Genomic DNA, 23314 nt, shown 5'->3' with positions numbered 1-23314 from the left:
CGCTAAGCAGTATTGCACCCATATTGTACTGTCTCAGTACTTTATATTTGTGTGCTGTAGCACTTACTTTTTATTCACAGTTATTTTGTAAATAACACTATTCTTTGCATTTCTGGTCAGATGCTAACTGCATTTCATTGGCTTTGTATCTGTACTCAGCACAATGACAATAAAGTTGAATCTAATCTAATCTGATCTAAGTGTGGCCTCATCATGACAGTAGAGAAGGCCACAGATAGACATATCGGAATGGGAATGGGAAGTGGAGATAAAATGGGTGGCCGCTGGGAGATCCTGCTTTTTCTGGCAGACAGAGCGTAGCTGCTCAGTGAAGTGGTTTCCCAATCTGCATTGGGTCTCACTGATATAGAGGAGGCCACACTGGATACAGGAGATGACCGCAACAGACTCACAGGTGAAGTGTAGCCTCACATGGAAGAACTGTCTGAGGCCTGAATGGTAGTGAGGGAGGAGCTGAGGACAATTCTCATGATTAAGGCAACCACGTCAAGGATGTGGCACTTCAGTTGGAAACCAGTTTTTCAGTGGCATAACCAGTGCTTGGCAAACATTATAGCCAAACAAGTAATTTCATAAAATGTAATTTAAATCACTGAAAAATTTTGAACTCTAATAGATTTAAAACATTTAAACTATTTTTCAATTTCTACATCTGTCATATTTATATGTGCATTGTTTACATAATACTGTGCAAAATTCTCAAAAAGCATTCCATCCTCCACCCCGCCACTCCCACACGTCTTGTAGTCCAGAGATCTTTGAATTGAGTGTAAGCCTTAAAAGCAATTTGTTAGAATGGGAAGAAACGCTGCACTGTATTTGAGTACTGGATGTGGGACAATATGATTTGCGAGCATAAAGGTCTCCATAATTCAACTGCATTGCCATTGACATTATGCCCTTCATGTTTCAAATTAAACAGACAGAATGAATATAAATCACCCAAACCAAAAAAAAGTCAAGAGAAAGTAATCAAGTCTTGCTTCCCTAAAATGACATACCTGACCAAATTGTCACATTTTCTGACTTTCTAAATGATACACAAGCAGAAACTTTGAGGGAAAATATCTAAAAATTCCAACAATGATTGAGACTAAAAGCAATTACACAGCACTGCATCCACAATTTGCAGCATTTACAACAAGTCTACATAGTAAGTAAACCAATCAAAAAACACAAGCAATAGCTATATTTTAATCTTATCAAACTGATTTTTTTAAACAGCATCTTCCTGTTTCTTATCTCACAGATATTTTGCTGTACAGTTGCATAATTATTTGCAATGTGTAGGCCTAAATAATACTAAAACAGCTTGGGAAATTTATTGTTTGGGTCTGTGGAAATCAAGTTTTGTCTACTGTATTTACCCAGACACGTAATGTTGTAAATAAATCACTCGGATTTTTAATTTCTATAATATTGCACACAAGTCATTGCAATGTCATGGAAAGACCGTTCACTTGTAGATTATATTTCACGGTAGAAATTAGATGTCAGAGTTACTGTACAGTATATTGCATGGAAACGGGCCCGTCGGTCCTCAAGTCCACGCTGACCATCAAGCTCTCATTTACATAAATCCCATTCCCATCAACTGCCCCATACCGTTTGCCAACACCGAGGGATAATATCTGGCCAATTAATACGCCAAACTCCACGTCTTTGGGAAGTGGGAAGAAATGCAAGCGGTCCAGGGAGAACATACAATTACAAGGCAGTACCAGGAGTCAAGGTTGAATCCCGACTCACCAGTCGTGAGACCAGTTGCGCCACTGTATCACTCACGTTCTGTTCAAAGGGTTTTATAAAGACAAGATGATTGTCCGCAAAACATAATTTCGCATTACAAATTCACTTTATCTGGCTGATGCACTGCAGATTTGACACTGACAGTACAGAAAATGCAATATTCCAACTGTTTGAAGTACTGTACTCGAAAAGGATAACGTTTCTATAAAATGCTACGTTACAAGAAGCTGTAAAGATACAGCTGTATTTATTACTTACTGAAATTAATGAAAAAATCATGAATTCCATATTGAGACGCCCAGTTCAATCTCTGTTTAAAAGCATGCTGCTAAAATAAAAGGCAATAGCACAGATTTCCACATTTCATCTGTTCAAGTAGCAAATGCTTTCGCCATTCAACCAAAGAACTGAATGAACATGACATGCGACCGGCCGCCGTGTATGCGCATGCGTAGTACGACCCGCATGCACGTTTGCCGGAACTATCAACGTGATGGTGCAGCCTATTGCAATCTCACTATGGTCAACGTCTATTTTTCTGCTTGCTTAATAAAAATTTCAACAGAAGAAACTCAAGGGTGCTAAATAATCTAGATTTACCCAGTGTATTTTGCATATTTCTGTTCACGGTGCCATTCTGCAACACCACTCTCGCACTATCCCGCACAGACAGGAATCAAACGGGCCTGGGGGCCTCACAGCTCTCAAAGTCGGCCCCGCTGTGCATGCTTATTTTTAATTTAATATTTTTGTTTTTCCCCCAAAATCTTTCCTTTAGATCTATGAACTCCCCAAACTGGAATGAAAGGCGGTGGTTGTGATTCCGAGGTGTTCCTCGGGTGGGGAAGCAGGCAGTATGCGAGGAGGAGGTGGGGTCCTTGCAGCAGTCAGCGATGGCGTCGCTGGGCGGCCGGAGGTTGTGGTTACTGCTCGGGCGATGGCGGCCAGCAAGCAGGTCTGGAGCTGCACCTTCCCTACTCCCCAGCATCACCTCCGACCGGGGACACTCTGGCTGTGGCTTTGCCTCGTCACGTAGATCTGGCGGCGGGATATTGAAAACCCGCGCCGCTCAGCTTCCTGAATCACTTGGGCCGAAGTCCCGCCTGTGGTCTGAACTCCCCTGGGTTGGTGATTTATGTCTGGGAACTGAAACCTTTTGGAAAACATTCATCTTTCACTTGGGCCGGTCTCTGTTACTGTATGGCCAGTTTGGTGATCAGTCTGTAATTTGTTTACTGGCAGGGCTTTAGTCCCAAATGCAAAAACTTGAGTTTCCAGTTGTGGGTTTTGTTTTTAAATTTATTATTCACTTTTTTTTTGGGGGGGGGGAACTGTAATACCTATGAACAGGAACAACTACTTTCCTACAACCCTTAGGCTCTTGAAACTACCTGCACAACCCTAACCCCATCTCAACGAAAGAACACGACAGTCCACCAAACAGATTGTTTCTTTTTGTTGTTGCACCATGGTCTTGCTTTCGTACAGTTTTTACACTGTATGGCATAACGGTGTGTAGTTTATGTGCAGTATATTTTATGTTCTCTGTGTTGCTGCTGCAAGTTTTTCATTGTATCTACGTCACTGTACTTGTGCACATGACAATAGACTTGACAGAGCTACCCAGTGGTGTGGACTCAAGAACCTGCAGGTGGTGAAATCTGAAGCACAAAACACACTTCTGGAGGAACTTAGTGTATCAAATGAGTCCCGTTGAAGGGTCTCCATCCAACACGTTGATCATTCCTTTGAGTCCACAGATGCTGTTTAATTTGTCAAATTACTCTGGCAGTTTGTTCTATGTGTCTGTGGATATGTTATTTTTTTAAATAAAAGGTGCATTCAATCTAGCCAACATTGTCTGTATTCCAAACATTGAACCACAACATCTAGTCTCCTAAGATTCAGTCTCTTTCAGAAGGGCCATGGTCCTGAAACATTTCCACAGATGCTAACTGACCTGTTAATTTTTCTGAGCATTTTCTGTTTTTGACGTTAATGATCAATTCCTACTTATTGAATATAACCTTCATTTATTTAGTGCCAATATTATAATACAAATTGTCTACACAGTAATTCCATTAATTAACTTAATTGTTTGCACGGTTTCTTATTCTGGCTGATTGTACACAGGCATAGGTATAGAAGGAATAAGGGAAGCTACAGTAATTAGGCAAGTTAAATATAAGTAACTCAAAAGTTAGGTACTAGTTGGTTATTTCTGTGAAAATTACAGCTTGGTGCATGTCTCCATATTCAGATCCATTGAGTGTCAAAAGCAAATATAACTAAATTTGCCGCAAATTGTAAGGATTAGATTTTAGTTACACAAGGACACAGTCATTTCGAATTTGGTTATTAAGGTGGATTTGGGAAAAGTTATCTACTATTTGACGGTCATATTCTTTTAACTTGCTTAATCTTACTTAATTGTAACTATGAAAATACGAGATTGTAAAATCAAAATCTTGTTCAATCATGTCCTTTAGAAAAGGAAAACTAACAGTCTTGCATGGTGGTTATGTGACTTAAGAGTCTGAAGTTCAGATCCACTAAAATAGTCCACCTAAGTCACTCATTTTAGAATAATCAGAAATGCGTTCCAATTACCATCACCTCATCAAATAAATGTACGGCAATTACCTTTGGTAATATTGCTGTTGTGCACAGCAGTTTCTGCACATTAAATGTAATAACTTTTATGCTTTTGTTTCTAGAAAGTCACACAAACTCGTTCCAGGTCTTTTAAGTATGCTCGTAAAAGGTTCATAGTATTTTTCTGCTTCCATTTCTAATCTACACAGATGGAAAAAGTAAACCAAGAAATATCATTTGTTAATTAGATAAACTAATTTAAAAAATGAATTGTTTCCTTTTTTGCCCTCCCTGTTCTTCCCTTCTTATCACCACAGCCTTAGATGTCCTTTACTAAAACACCTTTAAGGCAGTATTTTGACATAATATTTGTAATGCAGAAGTGTAATTCTTAAACTTACGTAAGCAATTTCATTCTGTTTGTTTTAAATTTTAGCCTGGTCTTCAGAAGTAATCTAAGAAATGTTCATTCTGCTTTGAGTTCAACTTCAAGATACCTAAAGGGACCAATGTTTCTGATTCCATCTGGAACTGAATTTGCCACTGGTATGTTTGTTGTATCATCTTGAATTACTTCTGTCATGCATGAGAAAGGTATGCTTGATATAGTGCTGTAAATTCTGGTTGAACTGCCCCTGAATCTGTTGTGTTGGTATAAGTTGTCCTCCATTCCATTATCAGCTCTACAAGGCATCAAGAAGAGGCTTAAGCATCACACACACAAATTGCTGGAGGAGCTCAGCAAGACAGGTAGTATCTGTGGAGGGGAATAAACAGTTGATGTTTCAGGGTATGACCCTTCATCAGGAATGGAAAAGAAGGGAGCAGAAGCCAGAATAAGAACACGGGGGGAGGAATACAAGCTAACTGATAATAGGTAAGACCTCACCCCTTGTCCCTTCTGATCCCCTTCCTGTGGTTCCACTTTGTCTTCCCATTCCCATTGTCCTTTCCATTCCTGGTGAAGGGCCTTGGCTCAAATGTTTATTCTCCTCCATTGATGCTACCCAACTTGCTGAGTCCTTCCAGCATTTTGTGTACGTTGTTCGGGATTCCCAGCCCCTGCAAAATCTCATGTCTTGACAAGTAATTTGTTTTTCTTGAGAGCTATTAATGGACACCAGAACAAAATATATTTGTGTTTTTGCATCTCTTAAATCTTTTTTTCAATGTATTCCTTAAAACAGTGCTTAAGTTTTAATTGCAGCCAGGTATCTTTACTTACCATTTCCAATAAGATTCTAAGCTTGTTCCTTTTCATGTTTTTGCAGTTAAGAAATCTTCCCTTGGTGTTAAATTAGGTTGCTAGATTTTGCTTTCTATTTTAACTAATCTGCAAATTCAGAAAGACTATTCAAAAATCTGGCTATACAGGTTAAGGACCCCTTACCTGAAATTCCAAAATCTGAAAACCTGCAAAATCCGAATAAACGGAGTGAATATATGCCAATTAATGGTACGTTGATCATGAAACAAGCAAATATATATCACCATGAACTGAAATTTGGTAATTGAATATTCAGCAGGCTGTTTGCAGAAATTTAAGAAAAGGCGTGGCATTGAATTTTTAAAGCATTTGCAAATAATGAAAATCTAGCGGCAGAATAAGTCTATGTTGCTGATTGTTTTTATACGTTACATTACAGCATTAAATTTTTAAAGAGTCGCCAATGAAAATCTAACACCAGAACAAGTATGCAATCCTGATTGTGTTTATACCTTACCGAAAACCAATAAAAAGGAAAATACAAATACAGTGTACTGTAACCTTTTAATCAAAACATGGCACTGTAGGTGGAGACTGAAAGCCGGCCGTTGTTTGTCTTTCAGCAGCTGATTCAGGTATTCTCCCGATGCTGAATGCTGGGGAATTGGAAGTCCTTTGCATTTCATCTGGAAGAAGCTCTTTCTCCATATGTTTGAAGATAACTTTCAGGATGGTAATTGTGAACCATAATAGTGTAGGGTACCTCCAGAGATCAGATGTTCCTTAAAGACCAAAGAAATGTGTGTTGGGGAATTTTAACCTGCAAATGAATTCTAGCGAACTATATCAGTAATAAAGTTCATTCAGTGATATTGTATAGAGTACAAAGCCAAGGAGGTTGTAGCTGAACATTTATAAATCGCATTAATAACTCAGTTATTTCTGAGCATCACAAATTTATATAGTTTAAGTAAGATGTCAAGACCTTTTAAGAGAGGTTGCAGGGGAGTAGTACAACACCAGCACCAGAGATGTGTATATAGAGAGGTCAGAAAAACTGGAATAGTTTGCTTTACAACAGTGTCAGTATTACCAGATGAGTAAATTAGTAGAGAAGATGTCTGGTCATCCTGGACACATTGAGGTACAGAGCTAAAGAATGGGGAGAATTTAGATGATGATGTTGATAATGAGTACAGTTTTTGTAGATTACAGGGGTCTCTTGATCAGTTGGGGAAGTGGGCTGAGGAGTGGCAAATGGATTTCAATACAGAAACAGTGTTATAAAAAGTATTCTCCCCCCCCCCACCCCAGAAGCTTTCGTGTTTTATTGTTTTATAACATTGAATCACAGTGGATTTAATTTCGCTTTTTTGATACTGAACAGTAGAAAAGACTCTTTCCTGTCAAGGTGAAAACAACTTTCTACAAATTGGTCTAAATTTATAATAATTATTAAACATAAAATATTTGATTGCATACTTATTCACCCCCTTCAAGTCGGTATTTAGTAGATGCACCTTTGGCAGCAATCATAGTCTTGAATCTGGGTGATAGGTCTCTACCAGCTTTGTACATCTGGACTCTGCAATTTTTCCCCATTCTTTACAAAACTGCTCAAGCTCTGTCAGATTGCATGGGGATCTTGAGTGAACAGACCTTTTCAAGTCCATCCACAAATTCTCAATTGCATTGAGGTCTTGACTCTGACTTGGTCACTCTAGGACATTAACTTTGTTGTTTTTAAGCCATTCCTGTGTAGCTTTGGCTTTAAGCTTGAGGGTTATTGCCTTGCTGGAAAACAAAACCCCTCCCAAGTTGCAGTTCTCTTGCAGTCTGCATCAGGCTTTACTCCAAGATTTCCCTGTATTTTGCTTCATTCAATTTACCCTCTACCTTCACAAGCCTTCCAGGGCCTGCTGCATTGAAGCATCCCCACAGAATGATGCAGCCACCACTATGCTTCATGGTGGAAATGGTGTATTTTTGATGATGTGCAGTGTTAGGCATACACCAAATATAACAATTAGTCTGATTCCCAAAAAGCTCAATTTTGGTTTCATCAGACCATTGAACCTTCTTCCAGCTGACTTTAGAGTTTCCCACATGCCTTCTCGCAAACTCTAGCCAAGATTTCGTGTGAGTTTTTTCAACAGTGGTTTTCTGTTTGCCACTCTCCCATAAAGCTGCGACTGGTGAAGCACTCAGACAACAGTTGTTGTATGTGCAGTCTCTCCCATCTCAGCCACTCAAGCTTGTAACTCCCCCAGAGCTGTCATAGGTCTCACTTAGCCCCTTGCTTGCACGGTCACTCAGTTTTTGAGGACAGCCTACTCCAGGCAGATTTACACCTGTGCCATGTTCTTTCCATTTCTTGATGATTGACTTAACAATACTCCAAAGGATTTTCAGTGATTATCTTGTATCCCTCTCCTGACTTGTGCTTTTCAATAACCTTTTCGTGGAATTGCTTGGAGTGTTCTTTTGTCTTCATGGTGTAGTTTTTGCCAAGATACTGACTCACCAGCAGTTGGACTTTCCAGATACAGGTGTATTTTTACTAGTCAATTGAATTACCTTGGCTGCGCCAGTGATGATTTGATGTGTCATATTAAAGCGGCGGGGGGGAGGTGATGAATACTTATGCAATCAATTATTTTGTGTTTTATATTTGTAGTTACCTTGGATCACTTTGAAGAGATTTATTTTCACTTTGACACGAAAGTGTCTTTTTCTGTTGATCAGTGTCAAAAAAGGCAAATTAAATCCACTGTGATTCAATGTTATAAAACAATAAAACATGAAAACTTCCAAGAGAGGTGAATACGTTTCATAGGCACTGTAAGTGTAAGGTCAAGCAGTTAAGAAAGTCAAACCAGCAGATCAATTCAGTGCGAGATTACAGTAGAATAAAATAAAACAGTGTGCAGAATAAAATGTTACAGTTACAGAGAAAATGTACTGCAGGTAGACAATAAGGTGCAAGGCCATTACAAAGTAACCGACTGGTGCTGTAGTGACATCTGCACAGGACTTTTAGGCAACTGGTGCCGGGTTCGAATCCAGCCAGCTCCTTGCATGCTTTCCATCCGTGTTGGGTTGAGCGAAGAGCTAGCCACTTGGCCTTGTAAAAAAACAATAAGTGCTAAAGAAATGGCCCAATGTGCCACGAGGCACAGAGAGGAACTCCAGCCATAACAAAGTAGATTGTGAGGTCAAGAGTCCATCTTATTGTACTAGCAGGTTGTTCAATAGTCTTATAAGAATGCTATAGAAGCTGCCTTGAGGCTGGTGGTATGTGCTTCCAGGCATTTATATCTTTGGCCTGACGAAAGAGAGAGAAGAGAAAATGTCCACAGTTTGTGGGTTTTTGTCCAGCCCTAATGCAAATTCATGGCTGTCAATAAAGGCAATAACCTCTTAAATTAACTTAAGCCCACAAAACATTGTGCCTCCTTCCCACTCTCTTGCTGCCATCCCCACTATGATTGAAATGCAGAGGCTTCAGACCCCCACTCCTGACAATCCTGCTAGGAATGTACAGTCTCTTGAAAATAAAATTGCAGACCTCAGAGCAAGGTTGCTATACCGCAGGGACACCAAGGACTGCTTTATACTTTGTTTCACAGAAACATGGCTATCTCCCACCATTTTGGACACGATGCTGCAGTTTGATGGTTTCACGATTCTCTGCAAAGACAACAGCTGAGTCTTTTAAAGGCAGAGGATGTGGAGTATGCTTTATGATTAACTCATTGTGGTACACAAAGTTGGCAGTTCTGTCTCAGTCCCGCTCACCTGACCTGGAACATCTAGCGATCAAATGCCGTCCATTTTATCTGCCAAGAGTTTTCTGTCATCATCCTGGCGTACATTCCACCTCAGGCCAATATCAGGCAGGTATTGGAAGAACTGAGCAACTTAGTCAGCAGGCATGGAACCACACACTCTGATGTCTTCCCTATCATTGCAAGAGATTCCAACAAGGCCATATTGAGGAAATTCCTGAACAATTTCTACCTGTGTACCACCTGTAGACCCAGAGGAGCCTACACACTTGACTACTGTTATACCACCATCAAGAATGCTTATGATGCCATCCCATGCTTACATTTTGGAAAGTCTGATCATCCGGCTGTATTCCACTCCCAGCATATAGGCAGAGACTAAAGAACGCAGGAACGGTGGTGAGGACCAAGAAGATGCGTTCAAGGGAGGTGGAGTAGTGCTTATAAGGACTGCTTTGAGTCAGTGGGCGGGGACCATGTTCAGGGATTCATCTTCTAGTATGAATGAATATACCACAGTTGTCACCGACTTCTTCAAGACCTGTATGGATGAGTGTGTGCCTTTGAGAACATACTAGACATAACCAAACGAAAAGCCATGGATGAACCAAGAGATTTGTAATCTGCTGAAGGCTAGGTCTGTGACATTCAAGGCCTGTGATCCCGAAGTCTACAAGAAGTCTGGGTATGATCTATGGAAGGCTATTTTAAGGGTGAGAAAACAATTCCGATTGAGGTTAGAGACAGAATCAGATGCATGCCAGCTCTAGCAGGGCTTGCAGGCCATTACTTCTGACAGAGTGAAACCTAACATCATGAACGGCTGTGATGATTCACTCCCAGGTGAACTGAATGCCTTTTATGCACACTTTGAAAGGGAGAATAAAACTACACCTGAGTGAATCCCTGCTGCATTCGGTGATCCTGTGATCTCTGTCTTGGAGGCCGACGTCAGAACATCTTTCAAGAGGGTGAATCCTCGCGAGGTGTTAGGCCCTGATGGTGGGGCTCTGAAAACTTGCGCCAACCAGCTGGCATGAGTGTTCAAGGACATCTTCAGTCTCTCGCTGCTGCTGTCGGAGGTTCACACCTGCTTCAAAAGAGTGACTATCATACCAGTGCCCAAGAAGAGCAGGGTGATCTGCCTCAATGACTGTCGCCCAAATGCATTCATATCTACTGTGATGAAGTTCTTTGAGAGGTTGGTCATGGCTAGAATCAACTCCTGCCTAAGCAAGGACCTGCATCCGCTGCGATTTGCCCATTGCCACAGTAGGTCTGTAACAGATGAATTCTCACTGGCTGTTTGCTGGAGCTTGGATCACCTGGACAATAGTCTGTCAGTCTGTTGTTTATTGACTACAGCTCAGCATTCAACACAATCATACCATCAGTTCTAAACAACAAGCTCAAAAGCCTGTGCCTCTGCAACTGGATCCTTGGGGAGACCACAGTCTGTGCAGTTCAGAAATAACATATCTTCCTTGCTGACAATCAACACTGGTACCTCAAGGATGTGTGCTTAGCCCTCTGCTGTATCCTCTCTGTGTGGCTAGACACACCTTAAATGGCATCTACAAATTTGCTGATGACAAAACTATTTTTGGCAGAATTCCCGATGGTGATGAGAAGGCACACATGAGCGAGATAGATCACCTGGTTGAGTGGTTCGCAGCAACAATCTTGCACCCAACGTCAGTGAGATCAAGGATTGATAATGGACTTCAGGAAGGGGCTGTTGAGGGAACACACACCAATTATCATCAAGGGATCAGAGTGGAAAGGGTGACCATCTCCAAATCCCTGAGTGTCAACATCTCTGAGATTCTATCCTGGGCCCAGCATATAATATTGATGCAATCAATTACAAAGGAGGCATGACAGCGGCTATATTTCATTAGAGAGTTAGTACAATATGTCATCAAAGGCATTCACAAATTTCTGCAGATATACTGGATGCATCACCATCTGGTATAGAGGGGCCACTTTACTGGATCGGAAAAGGTCGTAGAAAGTTGTGAGCTCTGCCAGCTCCATCCTGGGTGCTGGCCTGCCCAGCATTTAAAACATGATGCCTCAAAAAGGCAGCATCCATCATTAAGGACCCCCAACACCCAGGACAAGCCCTGATCACATTGCTACCATCAGGGAAGAGGTACAGGAGCCTGAAGACACGCACTCAATATCTCAGGAACAGCTTCTTCCAGTCCGCCATCAGATTTCTGAGTGGACAATGAACCTATGAACACTACCTCAGTCTATTTTTCCTCTCTTTTTGCACTACTTAATTAATTCAACTTCCTTTTTTTATATATGCTATTGTAATTTATAATTTTTGTTACTATGTATTGCAATGTACTGCTTTGCAAAACCACCAATTTCGCGACAATTGCCAATTCTGATTCTAGTAATTACTTTGCTATCGTCATGTACTCTTGAGTAATGTTATTCTATAGAGCATGGACAAAAATTACCAATGCTTTTTCCTTGCACATAAATTGTCAAATAGAACACTTCCTCTCTATGGTTGCTGTGAAATAGTTTGTCTCTGAATTTCACAGGAGAAAGATGAGAATAATAACCACTTAATTCTGAAAATATGACCCCTTCCTATGGAAATGCATTCATTCTTTTTGCTTTCCTTTAAGATTCCCGTATAACCATCCTTTGACTCTTAGTGACACATGAATGTCAGAGGAAGTATGACATTCTTACAATCACATGTAATTTCCACTGTCAGCGCCATACTCCCTGAGTAATACCACAAAAGTAAACAAGTTAACTTTTCTACTTTCTTTATATTTTCCTCCTGTCTTAAATGTTACTCTTTCCAGTTGCATCTTCAGAATCCATTTATTTCTTACTAGTGCTTTACTTGCATTTTATTTTCCAACATTCGTTTTTTCAATTTTTTTCCCGGTTTTTGAGACTTCAAACCTGGAATATTAACCTATATTATTTTCTGTCCAAGTTTTTACAGATACAAACAGACAGACTCCTCTATGTTGTACCTCTGTAGGTTGCTATCTTTCCTTGGAAGTGACATCTTCAAATCTATAAATCCAAGTTCCAGCCAGTGGTTGCCTTCTGCGGTTAAATAAGGACGTATATTTTTATAGGAACCCCTGCAGCTCCAATTTCTTTCCCAGTGTCTTCCGTCAATATCACTTTCATCCATTTCCTGACGTCCCCCACTCCTTTGCCTCTCTCTTCAGTTGTAGACCAGTTTCTACCCCAATCCTGCTTGCTACTGTGTCTTTGTCCATCACTTCCCTTTATACACCTGTTTAATCCTCTAGCGCTTCTTTGTTGCTGCTTCCTGGTCCTGAGTCCATTGATGAATTTCCTTATTTCTTACAACACATTAGTTCTCAAACTATCAGTGCATGATGGTTTTATTATAAAATTAAATATTGGAAGGTAAGTTTGGAGCTGGAGTGGGACTGAGGGAGGTGTGCGGTGGGAGGATTATGGTGGCAGTGGTAGTTAGTGCACAGGAGTACATTCAGCCAGAGACTCATTCCACCGAGATGCAACACAGAGCATCATAGGAAGTCATTCCTGCCTGTGGCCATCAAACTTTACAACTCCTCCCTTGGAGGGTCAGACACCCTGAGCCAATAGACTGGTCCTGGACTTATTTCCTGGCATAATTTACATATTACTATTTAATTATTTATGGTTTTATTACTATTTAATTATTTATGGTGCAACTGTAACGAAAACCAGTTTCTCCCGGGATCAATAAAGTATGACTTTGACAATGGCTTGTCAGGAACTAGGAGGAGATGATAATAAAGAAGGGTGCAGTGTACAGAATGCTGGGGAGAATGTGGGTGAGAGGGGTGCTTGTGTCACATCGCTTGTTTTGCTCGTGAAAAAAGTTGTAATTACAAATTGCGAATAATCATCTTAAGATTGATCTGTATTTGTAAATAAAAGAGCTTATTTTTGTTGCTGTGCTACTTTAATACAGCAGTTGCAAATCTCCTTGCTAGGTAATACAAAATAGTTTTTGTTCTAAATGTAATATCAATGTTGAGAGAGTACCATGCTGAATCAGTTTCTATAAAAGGCTGTAAATCTGGCTTTATATTTTGTGTCTCTAAATGTTACGTTTATTTCATTTCAAAAATTATATCTGCTTGTGGCACCAGAGATGTTCTTTGTGTATAGGTAAGGTCAACTCTTGTATAACTGAATACATTAAATTACTCGACAATAGCAAAGATTATATTGTAACCTGCCATTGTGAGGTATATTTTAAGTAGAACACCATCCTGTTGGTTTTAAACAAGCAACTTTAGTTGAAAACCTCATTTATCTTTGTAAGCATCAAGCCTTAATGAAAACTTCCAAAGAGAGTTAAAATACTGGTGAGGTTTATTGACAATCTGTCATGGGATCTGACATCCATGTTAGTCAGCACACAGCCTTTGCTATTGAGCTGTCATGTGCATGTTACCATATTGGTTCAAATAGCAGCAAAATGCCAGCAGACATTTAAAAGAACATTATTTTTCATTTATATGTTCATTAGTTGGCATTTACCCTTTGAAAGCATGAATGATGCCCTTGGTTAAGATTCAATGAAAGCCTCTGCATAACACTCAAGTGTGTTAGATTTAATTGATTTTGACTGATTTTATTGTTCCACTGCACCGTGGCAATCCTGTGTCTGTATGAGATGATATCCTGACTAATCATCAACATGCTTTCTTCTTATTACTTTTTCAGTGGTGTGTGTTATTTCTGTCAATGTGTTAAGGGACTTGTCTCTCCTAAAGCAACTTATCATACATCACAGAAGTATTCGTTGATGAAGTAAATCTCTTTTCAGTACAGGGCTGTCAATTTGCATCAGAGAGGCTTCAGATCTTAAATACAACTTAATTCTTTTATCATTTCCAGTGTACTGTGTTTGGTGTAAGTGTATCTAAAGCAATCAGGTAAAATTGCAAAATCAAGTGTTTTGCTGTATAGAATGTTTAGTTTCTGATTGGTACATATAAAAGCAATTGCAGCTTTTTCATTTTTATACATAAATCAAAAGTAGATCTTACAAATGTTTTTTGCTGCACTTTCTGTTCTCTATACAGTTCAATGAAATGTCTGCATACCAAGTAATAATCTGTTAGGTATGGTTTCAGCCACTAGGTGGAAGACAAAGCTCACCTTGTTAATGCATTACATTTATCTGCAATGCTGGCTACTTTTACTCCAGTAGTTTTATCTTATTCCTGGAATCTCACAATGAAATTGCCAGTGTTTTGAATACATATTGCTTATCTAAAAGGGCAAACTTTACCTTTTAAGTATAGCTTGTGAATATTATTAGGACGAGGAACAAAAGGTTTGGTTAAAATATAGCCAGAAAAATTTACATTAAGAAGTTGTACATGAGGCAGAGACAATGCACATCTGCTTTATCAACTCCAAAGATTAGATTTTAATGTATAAATAGACTTAGCTGCCATTAGTATTTATGCAACATACATCAAAGTTGCTGGTGAACGCAGCAGGCCAAGCAGCATCCATAGGAAGAGGCACAGTCGACGTTTCAGGCCGAGACCCTTCGTCAGGACTCGCTGACGAAGGGTCTCGGCCTGAAACGTCGACTGCGCCTCTTCCTATAGATGCTGCTTGGCCTGCTGCGTTCACCAGCAACTTTGATGTATGTTGCTTGAATTTCCAGCATCTGCAGAATTCCTGTTGTTATTAGTATTTATAATTGTTTTCAACACTGCTTGAGTGAGCTGAAAAACTTCAAATACTCCAATATAAAATTTTAAAGTGCTTTGGACACTTTATAGCAGAAGAGTTATTGCTTGGACTTACTGTTCTATGAAGTAATTTTTAACATAATTTAAACATGGAAGAATTGTTTAACCCTTTCCTATCGTACTTACTTGCAAGCAAAGAGCAAGGTGAAACATGAGTTGTTTTTTTTCACTTGTTTAGTACGCACAGAAATGTATATATATTGAGTGTGAATGATTTGAATGAAAGATTGAATTTATGGAACAATATAATACCCTTTAAAACTGTCTCCAGCTCAATAAGAGAGAAAAGACAGGATGACCTTGCGGATCAAACAGCCTAAGGCAGGATGAAAATAACTAAGGCTACGTCCACACTACGCCGGATAATTTTGAAAACGCCGGTTTCGAGTAAAAACGACAGGCGTCCACACTAAGCGTTTTTCAAAATATCTCCGTCCACATTAGGCGGATATTTGGGCAAATCTCCTCCTACTGGGCATGCGCAGGACACGCAGAAAACAAGCGAAGAAGAAACTGTATACTTCGTGCGCGTTTGTCTAGTTACAGAGTAGAAAAACTTTAAAGGAATTGCTCTTGGCGCTCGCGCAGGAGGACTTAAAACTTTAAAAAAACAAATACTGGAGCGCATGGAGGCAACCGACAGAGAGTTCACGGACAGTATGACCCAGCTGACGACGAACATTGAAAAACTGACTAACTCTGTTGCATTAATAAAGCACCTTGTTAAATGTATAAAACGTCTGCATCAGCGTTATCTTGTATTTCCATACAATGTTACATTAGGCTGTTGCACATCTATTGTCAGAGAAGTACTTGCATAAATAGGTAAACCACCTTCATACAAGCAAGGACAGAAAACAGAGCGAAGTGAGTATACTTATTTATTCAGTAAGCTATGGGTCAAAGTATTTGGTGAGTACATAACTCTTCTGGCTTCAGTCTCGTTGCCGTCTGTTCTGAAATTGTTAGGTGGTGGCGTTCAAGAAAACAACGAACATCTGTTCCGGCACGTCATGACAGCGTTTTTAAATAGTCAAAAAAGCTCACTTTACAATTTAACTCTTACGCCGTTCACACCAACTGCGTGTTATAACAGCTTGCGCAGTACCAAGCAGAAACAGAAAAAAGCATTGTTTTTGTGGTGTTGTTAAGAGAGTGTTTTCGAAAATCTCTGTTTTCGGGGGCTGAAAACGCCGGCTCAGTGTGGACGGGAGGGCAAAACGAAGAGAAAAAGCTTTGTTTTCAAAATTATCCGGCGTAGTGTGGACATACCCTAAGGTTTTTAAAAGCTGCTACTGGTGGCTTAGAATCAATTGTATTTCCATTTGTATAGGGCCTTGTTGGACTACAGCATGGTGGAATCACTTTTCAGCTGCAGGTAAACAATCATGACCTCTTTTTCATCAGTGAGGTAGGTAGCCAGATTTACAATGGGTGGCATTGGTAAAAGATGATGACTTCCAGGAATACACGATTTTATTGAAGGCAGTACAATCTCATGGGATGTTATATTAAGCTGAGACTGTTTTCGGGTGCATGTTAAAAGTTACAGAATACAATTGGAGGAAATGTGGTTCTGCTCATCTCCTTAAATTAGGGTAATCTAAAATATATTATCATTCTATAGTATCACCTAAGCAGGCAATATTCCAGACTGACTGCTAAATTCATCTATATTGTGGGTGCATTTTACAGGGCAGTGCCTGCAGTTCCCCATGACTACCAGCATTTGCTCATGTACATCCATAAACACAGGAGTCCTGAACTTGCTCTCAGCAGTGACTTGCAATTACATGACTCCACAATGAGGCAGGGTTCTTCATCGAATCTGATGTTGCATTTCCCTGCACTTACACTCAACAAACCTGCAGCAATTTAGAGCTGGTATCTGGAGTTCAAGGGGGTAGAATTGTTGCAAGAAATTAATGAAAATATTTTACAGTGTGTTCAATAGTTCAAATTATTTTTAATTTATTGTTGGCTTTTTAAAAAGATGTTTTAGTTTGATTAATTATTTAAACAATAAATAGTGTTTATTGTTTCTGAATGTTGGAAACATTGGGCATTTGGCAGCTTTGATAGACAGCTAAGTTAATGAATTAACAATTCCATTGGCGATGCTTGTTCTGCCATCTTCTTATTTCGTTTGACAGGATTTACAGGTGGATAACTGTGGCGCTGTGTGTAAACTTGCTGCTGAGCTTTGACTAAGTCCTCAATTGGGGATGGGACAAAGATAATTGTTCTTTTCCCCCTCTCATAGGGCAGCAATAAACATGGGTGGCTCACTGCAAATTCAAAGTAAAAAGTAATGTCATAGTTCTGTTAGTTACTTTGCTGAGCTTGATTTCAAATGTGAACTTGAAACCAAAAGTAATGAAGAGTTAACAAGCCTTGTTCCGAGTTTGTTTTTATAACCTTGACATTGATTTTTGTGAACTGAATAGGTGACGTATCAATGTCTGGACTTCCAATTCTAATATTATGGTAGAAATTATGTCTTTTAGAAATGAGTACACCATTTTGAGACAGTAGCAGTGTTGAGCAACACACACGCACAAACAAACACAAAATACTGGAGGAACTCAGCAGGAATGTTGTCAATTTTATGGGTTGTTTAATAATATATTATGGATCCCGCTAAGGCACACTAACTCCTCGAATTTGCATGAGAAATCACAGTCCTTAAAAAAACAGAAATAGTATCATGCATATGCATATAACCAGCCTCACCAACCCACCACCACATTTCCATCCAGTTGACTCTGCAATTCAGTAAGACTGTGGCTGACAATGTACCTAGTCCACATTGCCACTTCTTTACCAAATCCTCAAAATCCCTTGAAATCCTAAAATCCACTGATTCTCAGATTTGAATGTGCTCAATTTCTGTGCAATTGCCCTACCGTCTTAGTGAATAGATCTCATAGAATAGTCCAGCAAAGTAGAAATTACTAATGTCATGTGTTCCTTGTTCACTTTCTGTGAGTAAGATAAGAAAATATGCAGTTGTTGCCACAATTTAAATTTGTACAGTTAGGAAATGTAGAACTCTGAGTTGTGTATGGAATATTGTCCACATTTTAGTTACTATTGGTTGCATTAGTTTATCTATCCGCATCATCTGGATCAGGAACAAAATAAAGGGACCTTATATATTGTCTCGAACAAGAGAAAATCTGCAGATGCTGGAAATCCAAGCAACACACACAAAATGCTGGAGGAACTCAGCAGGTTAGGCAGCATCGATGGTAAAGAATACAGTCCTGCGGAAGGGTCTCAGCCCATAAGGTCGACTGTACTCTTTTCCATAGATGCTGCCTGACCTGCTGAGTTCCTCCAGCATTTTGTGTTTGTTGCTTATATTTTGTCTACCATGAAATCTGATTGCGGCTTTTTTGATTTGCTGGGTTAGAGCATTGAAATGTTGGCAGATTCCATGAACATCAGAAATTCTGTGGATTTTTGAGTTGATAAGGGCTAATTTGCAACAAACATATAGTTTAGGAACTGGAGCAGACTACTTGGCTCCTCAAGCCTGCGCCACCATTTAATAACGTAATGGTTGTTCTGACTAACTGTAGCTTTGTATTGCTGTCCTCAGGGTATCATTTTACCACTTGTTTAACAGGAATCTGTCTCAGAAATACTCAAAGATTTGGTGTCTACTGCCATTTGAGTGAAAGAAATATTCAAAGGCTTGGTATCCACCGCCTTTTTACCTTATCTCTGTCTGAAATGGATTTTCATACAATGACTGGACTGTCCCTTAGGAAAGAACATTTTCTCCATATCCACCCTGTCAAGATCCTCAGTTTCAACTAAGATCCCCCCCCTCTAAGCTCCTGTCCGTGCTTTTTTCATAAGGCAACATATCAGTTTCAGAGATTGGGCTAGTAAGGTTACTCAGATTTCCTTCAATTCATTAACAACCTTCCTTCAATAAGGAAAGCATTAGATCTCATCAGTACCCTATATAATGGAGCATAACTTCCCCGCTTGAAATTTGTTAATTTATTTTGAGGAGGGGAGGTTAGATTAACCTGTTCCCATTAGTAGAAAGAAGACAGAACAGGCTTTAGATGCTGGAAATCTGGAGCAACAGACAAGGGAGCTGGAGGAACTTAGTCAGGCAGGCAGCATCTATAGAAAGAAATGAAAAGTCGATGTTTCAGGTTAAGACCCTTTATCAGGCCCGGAAAGAAATAGGGAAGATAGCAGCTATAATAAAGGTGGGAGGAAGGGTGGAGTAAGAATTGGCAGGTGATAGGTGGATTCAGGTGAGGGATTGATAGGCGGATGTGGGAGGGAAGGAAGTGGAAATGATGTAAGAAGTTGGAACGAGACAGGTGAAAGTGACAAAGGGCTAAAGGAGATGGAATTTAATAGGAGAGAACAGTAGACCATTAAATAAAAGGAAGGAGGTGGATGAGGTGAGGAAACCAGTGGGAGGAATGTACGGGTGATGGGCAATTGGAGAGGGTATGGGAGGGAAGGAGATAAGGTGAGGGGAACAGTGTGACAGGGTTACTTTACAAAGGCAGAAGAGAGTGGTAACAGCACCTCATATTCCAAACATGAGATTCTGCAAACACTGGAAATCTTGAGCAACACAGAAAATGTGGAGGAACTCAGCAAGTCAGGCAGCACCTACGGAGGAGAATAAACAGAAGATGTTTTGGGCTGAGACTTTTCATCAGGACTGGAAAGGAAAGGAGCAGAAACCAGAATAAGAAGGTGCGGGGAGGGGAAGGAGTAAAAACTGGCTGGTGATAGGTGAGTATTTTTTTCCATATTCATTACAGGATGTCAATGAACCTAGCATTTATGCCCATCCCTAATTGCCTTCTCAAATCTTTGAAGTTGTTATGATAAAGGTACTGTACATCTAAGACGCTATTCGGAAGGGAGATCCAGAACTCATACCTGTGATAAAGAAGGAGCAGCAACATATTTAAAATTGCAGAGTACATAACTTCAATGTCTGTGTGTGGTGATATTTAGAAACATCTGTTGTCCATGACGGTTTCACTTACAGAAGTTGTGAATTTGTGTGAGCTCCTAAGGAGCATTGTTGAGCTTTATAATTCTGATTCTGGATGTTTAGGATGGTGCAATAGATTTGCTATTCAAGTGGGCTTGCTTTGGGATCGTACAAATCAACTTGAGAATTGTATGAAGCTTCGTGAGTGTTGGCCTGGCAAGTGGAAATTATTCTTTCAAAGTCCTCACATGCCTGACAAATGGTTGAAAAGCTTTAAGGAATTAAATGATGATTCTCTTGCTAGAATTATCACTGAGTAGGTTATTGGAGAGCAGGTGTCAGTTGATGTCATTGTTGACAATATTTTCTGTTTTGTGTTGCTCATGATTGAGTTTAAAGTTTAATAATAGTGATTGAGTAGATTAGTAATTATATACTTAGTTTAGAATTAATTGTAGACATAACGTAGTTTTAATTAACAATAAACATCTTGGCACATTGAATCTCTGACTTGTATGTAGGAAGCAGCAGAGTAGACCCTGTAATAGATATGGCATTTACTGCAGATGTTGTTTCCAAAAAGATAGTATCCTCATCATTATTCATCATTACTTTCCCAGTAGCTTCAGGAATGAATTCTTAATCTTGATCTTTTTCTTGTTTTTGTGCTTGCACCTGCTCAACTGAAGGTGGTGACCACAGCTGAGGACTCAAATGCATTTGCCAAATCAATGTGGAGTCTGAAGAAAGAAACAGTCACTTTAAATGTTCTGACATGAAAGGTCTACTGAGTGACTTATCTGACTCCAATCTCTGGCTTGTTCAATCATCAATTTACCTTATTTAGCTGATTTAACATCTTGGGTTTGAGGCAAATCCTAAGATCTGGGCCTGTAATTCAGGGTGACAATCTGGGCTGGAGAAACCTTTATATCATTAAATCTTGAAGATTTAATGACTCTAAAAAATAGAGAATTCACTTGGTGTCTTGTTTGTAGGGCTTGCTCAACAGCAAGTGACTGTTGTGTTCGTAAAATTTCAATAATAACAGTGGCTTAAAAATGCTCTTTATCAGTCAATGCGATGTTTTGAAAAAAGATGCTAAATGTGAACTGCTTAGTTCATCCGAAAGTTAAAATACGATAGTTCTCTTGTTTTGCGGTGACTTCATCAACGGGTCATACAAATTTTATGGCTAAAAGAGCAGGCTTTAAGAGCAATACTCTTGACTCATGCTTGTACTGTATATTAGAAAATGGTGATTACAGCAATTAATATGAAGCATAATTTAAAACCCAGTTTGTAGGAAATATTCTGAAATATAACACTTTTCTCTTATAGGTCGATTCATGGCATTACAGACCCTGGACACACCAAATCCTAACAGCTTAAAGTTTCTCATTGGTCGTCAAATAGTTGAATCAGGGAGCATTGATTTTCCAAATGTCGATTCAGCTCGCAGCTCACCTCTAGCCAAGTAAGTTAACAGATTTACATGTAAACATACACATTTGATAAGGTCATGGCTGGTCTGATTTTATCCTCGTTTCTGATTTCCCAAGTATCCCTCGCAACTTTTCATCCTATTGTTAAGAAAGAATCTGTCTATCTCTGTCTTAAGACTACTGTCCCTGTTTATAAACCTACCTCATAATCATCTTCAGTGGGCAGCCCCACACATTTAAGTACTAATTCTAGATTCTCCCACAAGAGAAAATATCCTCTTACATCCACTCTTATCAAAATTCCTCAGGGTGCTATACATTTCAGTCATGCCCTCCTTCACTTTTTGAAGCTCCAGGTGAAACACCTAAATCATCCAGCATTTTCTCATAAGACCCTCACTTGCTATTGCAGCTATTAGTCAATTTAACTAAGTAGCTCTTTAAGATGCTGGTCTTGAGGTGCTATAGTGAATAGAAAGATGAGCATTGGTAAATTGTCTCTCAAACCATCTCACAATAATCTGATATTTTTTACAGCTACTGATTTGACTGCCAGTCAATTTTGCAGACAGAAAACTTTCCGTTTAAAAAAATTACCAGATATTGGTTGAGGATCAATATAGACTAGAACTCCAGAAGTGTTGTCTGCCACACTGAGGAAATCAGTAGCTTCTCCATATGAGATCTTAATGAACACTGTTTAACTTCTGTCCTGAAAGATAGCATCTCTAATAGCGTGGCACTTCCTTGGTACAGGGTTAAAGTGCCAAACTAAATTACCTGCTTGAGTCTCTGTAGTGGGATCTTTTGAATCTGAAATTAGAGTATCATAGAGATCCACAGTTCACATGTACTGATAACTCCTGTTTGGAACATCAGCTGTAGACCTTTATGCTGAAAAGTACCTGAATACATAGGTGGTTTTTAAAAATTATTTTATTTATGATTTTCTACAAACTACAACGCAGAAGAAAAAAATCAGTAGTATAAATAGAAAGATCATTGCAATACAGACAAAAATAGAAATAATACATATTTTAACAAATGAGCAAGTCACCCATATTAAAAATGAAAAATTAGAAAGGAAAGCACGCAATCCACCCACTATCCAACTGCAAGCCAACCATTATATAAATATTTGAAAGGACATTTGAGATAAACTTTTATCACCCAGAACTATATATTGTAGTAAAAAGAGAAATGAATAATAATAATAAAAAAAGCAGCCTGCTACCTAATCAAAGAATCAGAGAAAGCTGGAAATGCAGGGTCTGATTATCAAGGGAAGAAAAAAAATATACCGATCAATCTAGGTGAGAATTATGAAAATATTCAAGAAAAGGTCCCCACACCTTATGGAACTTCATGTCCAAATTAAAAAGTGAATAGTAAATCTTTTCAAGATCTAAACAAGACATAATATCCCCAAACCATTGAGCATGGGTAGGGGGAACTACATCTCTCCACTTAAGGAGTACTGCACGTCAAGCTAAAAGAGAGGCAAAAGACAATGTTCGTCGTTTAGCCGGGATCAAATGCTTGTCAGAGTCTTGAGAAATACCGAAAAGAACGATCAAAGGATCAGGTTCCAAGTGACAATTTAATATAGAAGATAAAATTTAAAAAACATGTTTCCAAAATTTTTCCAAAGTAGGACAGGCCCTATACATATGAATAAGGGAAGCCTCACCTCCTTTGCATTTGTCACACCAAGGACTAATATCAGGAGAGAACTTTGCCAA

At 39.3% G+C, this 23314-nt stretch overlaps 2 protein-coding genes across 5 annotated transcripts in view; one reads left to right on the top strand and one right to left on the bottom strand.

Moving 5' to 3' along the window:
* The window catches only part of LOC134358446 (progestin and adipoQ receptor family member 3-like), a 45329-nt gene extending 43130 nt beyond the window's left edge, over nt 1-2199 (bottom strand). Inside the window, exon 1 of the mRNA XM_063070683.1 lies at nt 2029-2199. The gene's annotated coding sequence lies outside the window, so the exon portion shown is untranslated. The remainder of the gene's footprint in view (nt 1-2028) is intronic.
* A 422-nt stretch (nt 2200-2621) lies between these two features.
* LOC134358447 (NFU1 iron-sulfur cluster scaffold homolog, mitochondrial-like) overlaps nt 2622-23314 on the top strand; it is a 40533-nt gene continuing 19840 nt past the window's right edge. Inside the window, exons 1-4 of one of the 4 annotated variants that reach the window (XM_063070684.1) lie at nt 2622-2725; nt 4802-4911; nt 16477-16521; nt 21469-21604. In XM_063070684.1, coding sequence (XP_062926754.1) covers nt 2664-2725; nt 4802-4911; nt 16477-16521; nt 21469-21604 — 353 coding nt within the window. In that variant the 5' untranslated portion in view covers nt 2622-2663. Of the gene's footprint in view, nt 2726-2752; nt 2895-4801; nt 4912-16476; nt 16522-21468; nt 21605-23314 lie in introns of those variants that run through there. The other 3 variants (XM_063070686.1, XM_063070685.1, XM_063070687.1) reach the window with 3 other exon arrangements.

This window comes from Mobula hypostoma, chromosome 18 (assembly GCF_963921235.1).
Source record: "Mobula hypostoma chromosome 18, sMobHyp1.1, whole genome shotgun sequence".
Taxonomy (NCBI): Eukaryota; Metazoa; Chordata; class Chondrichthyes; order Myliobatiformes; family Myliobatidae; genus Mobula; species Mobula hypostoma.
This window is presented reverse-complemented; position numbering and strand designations above follow the sequence as displayed.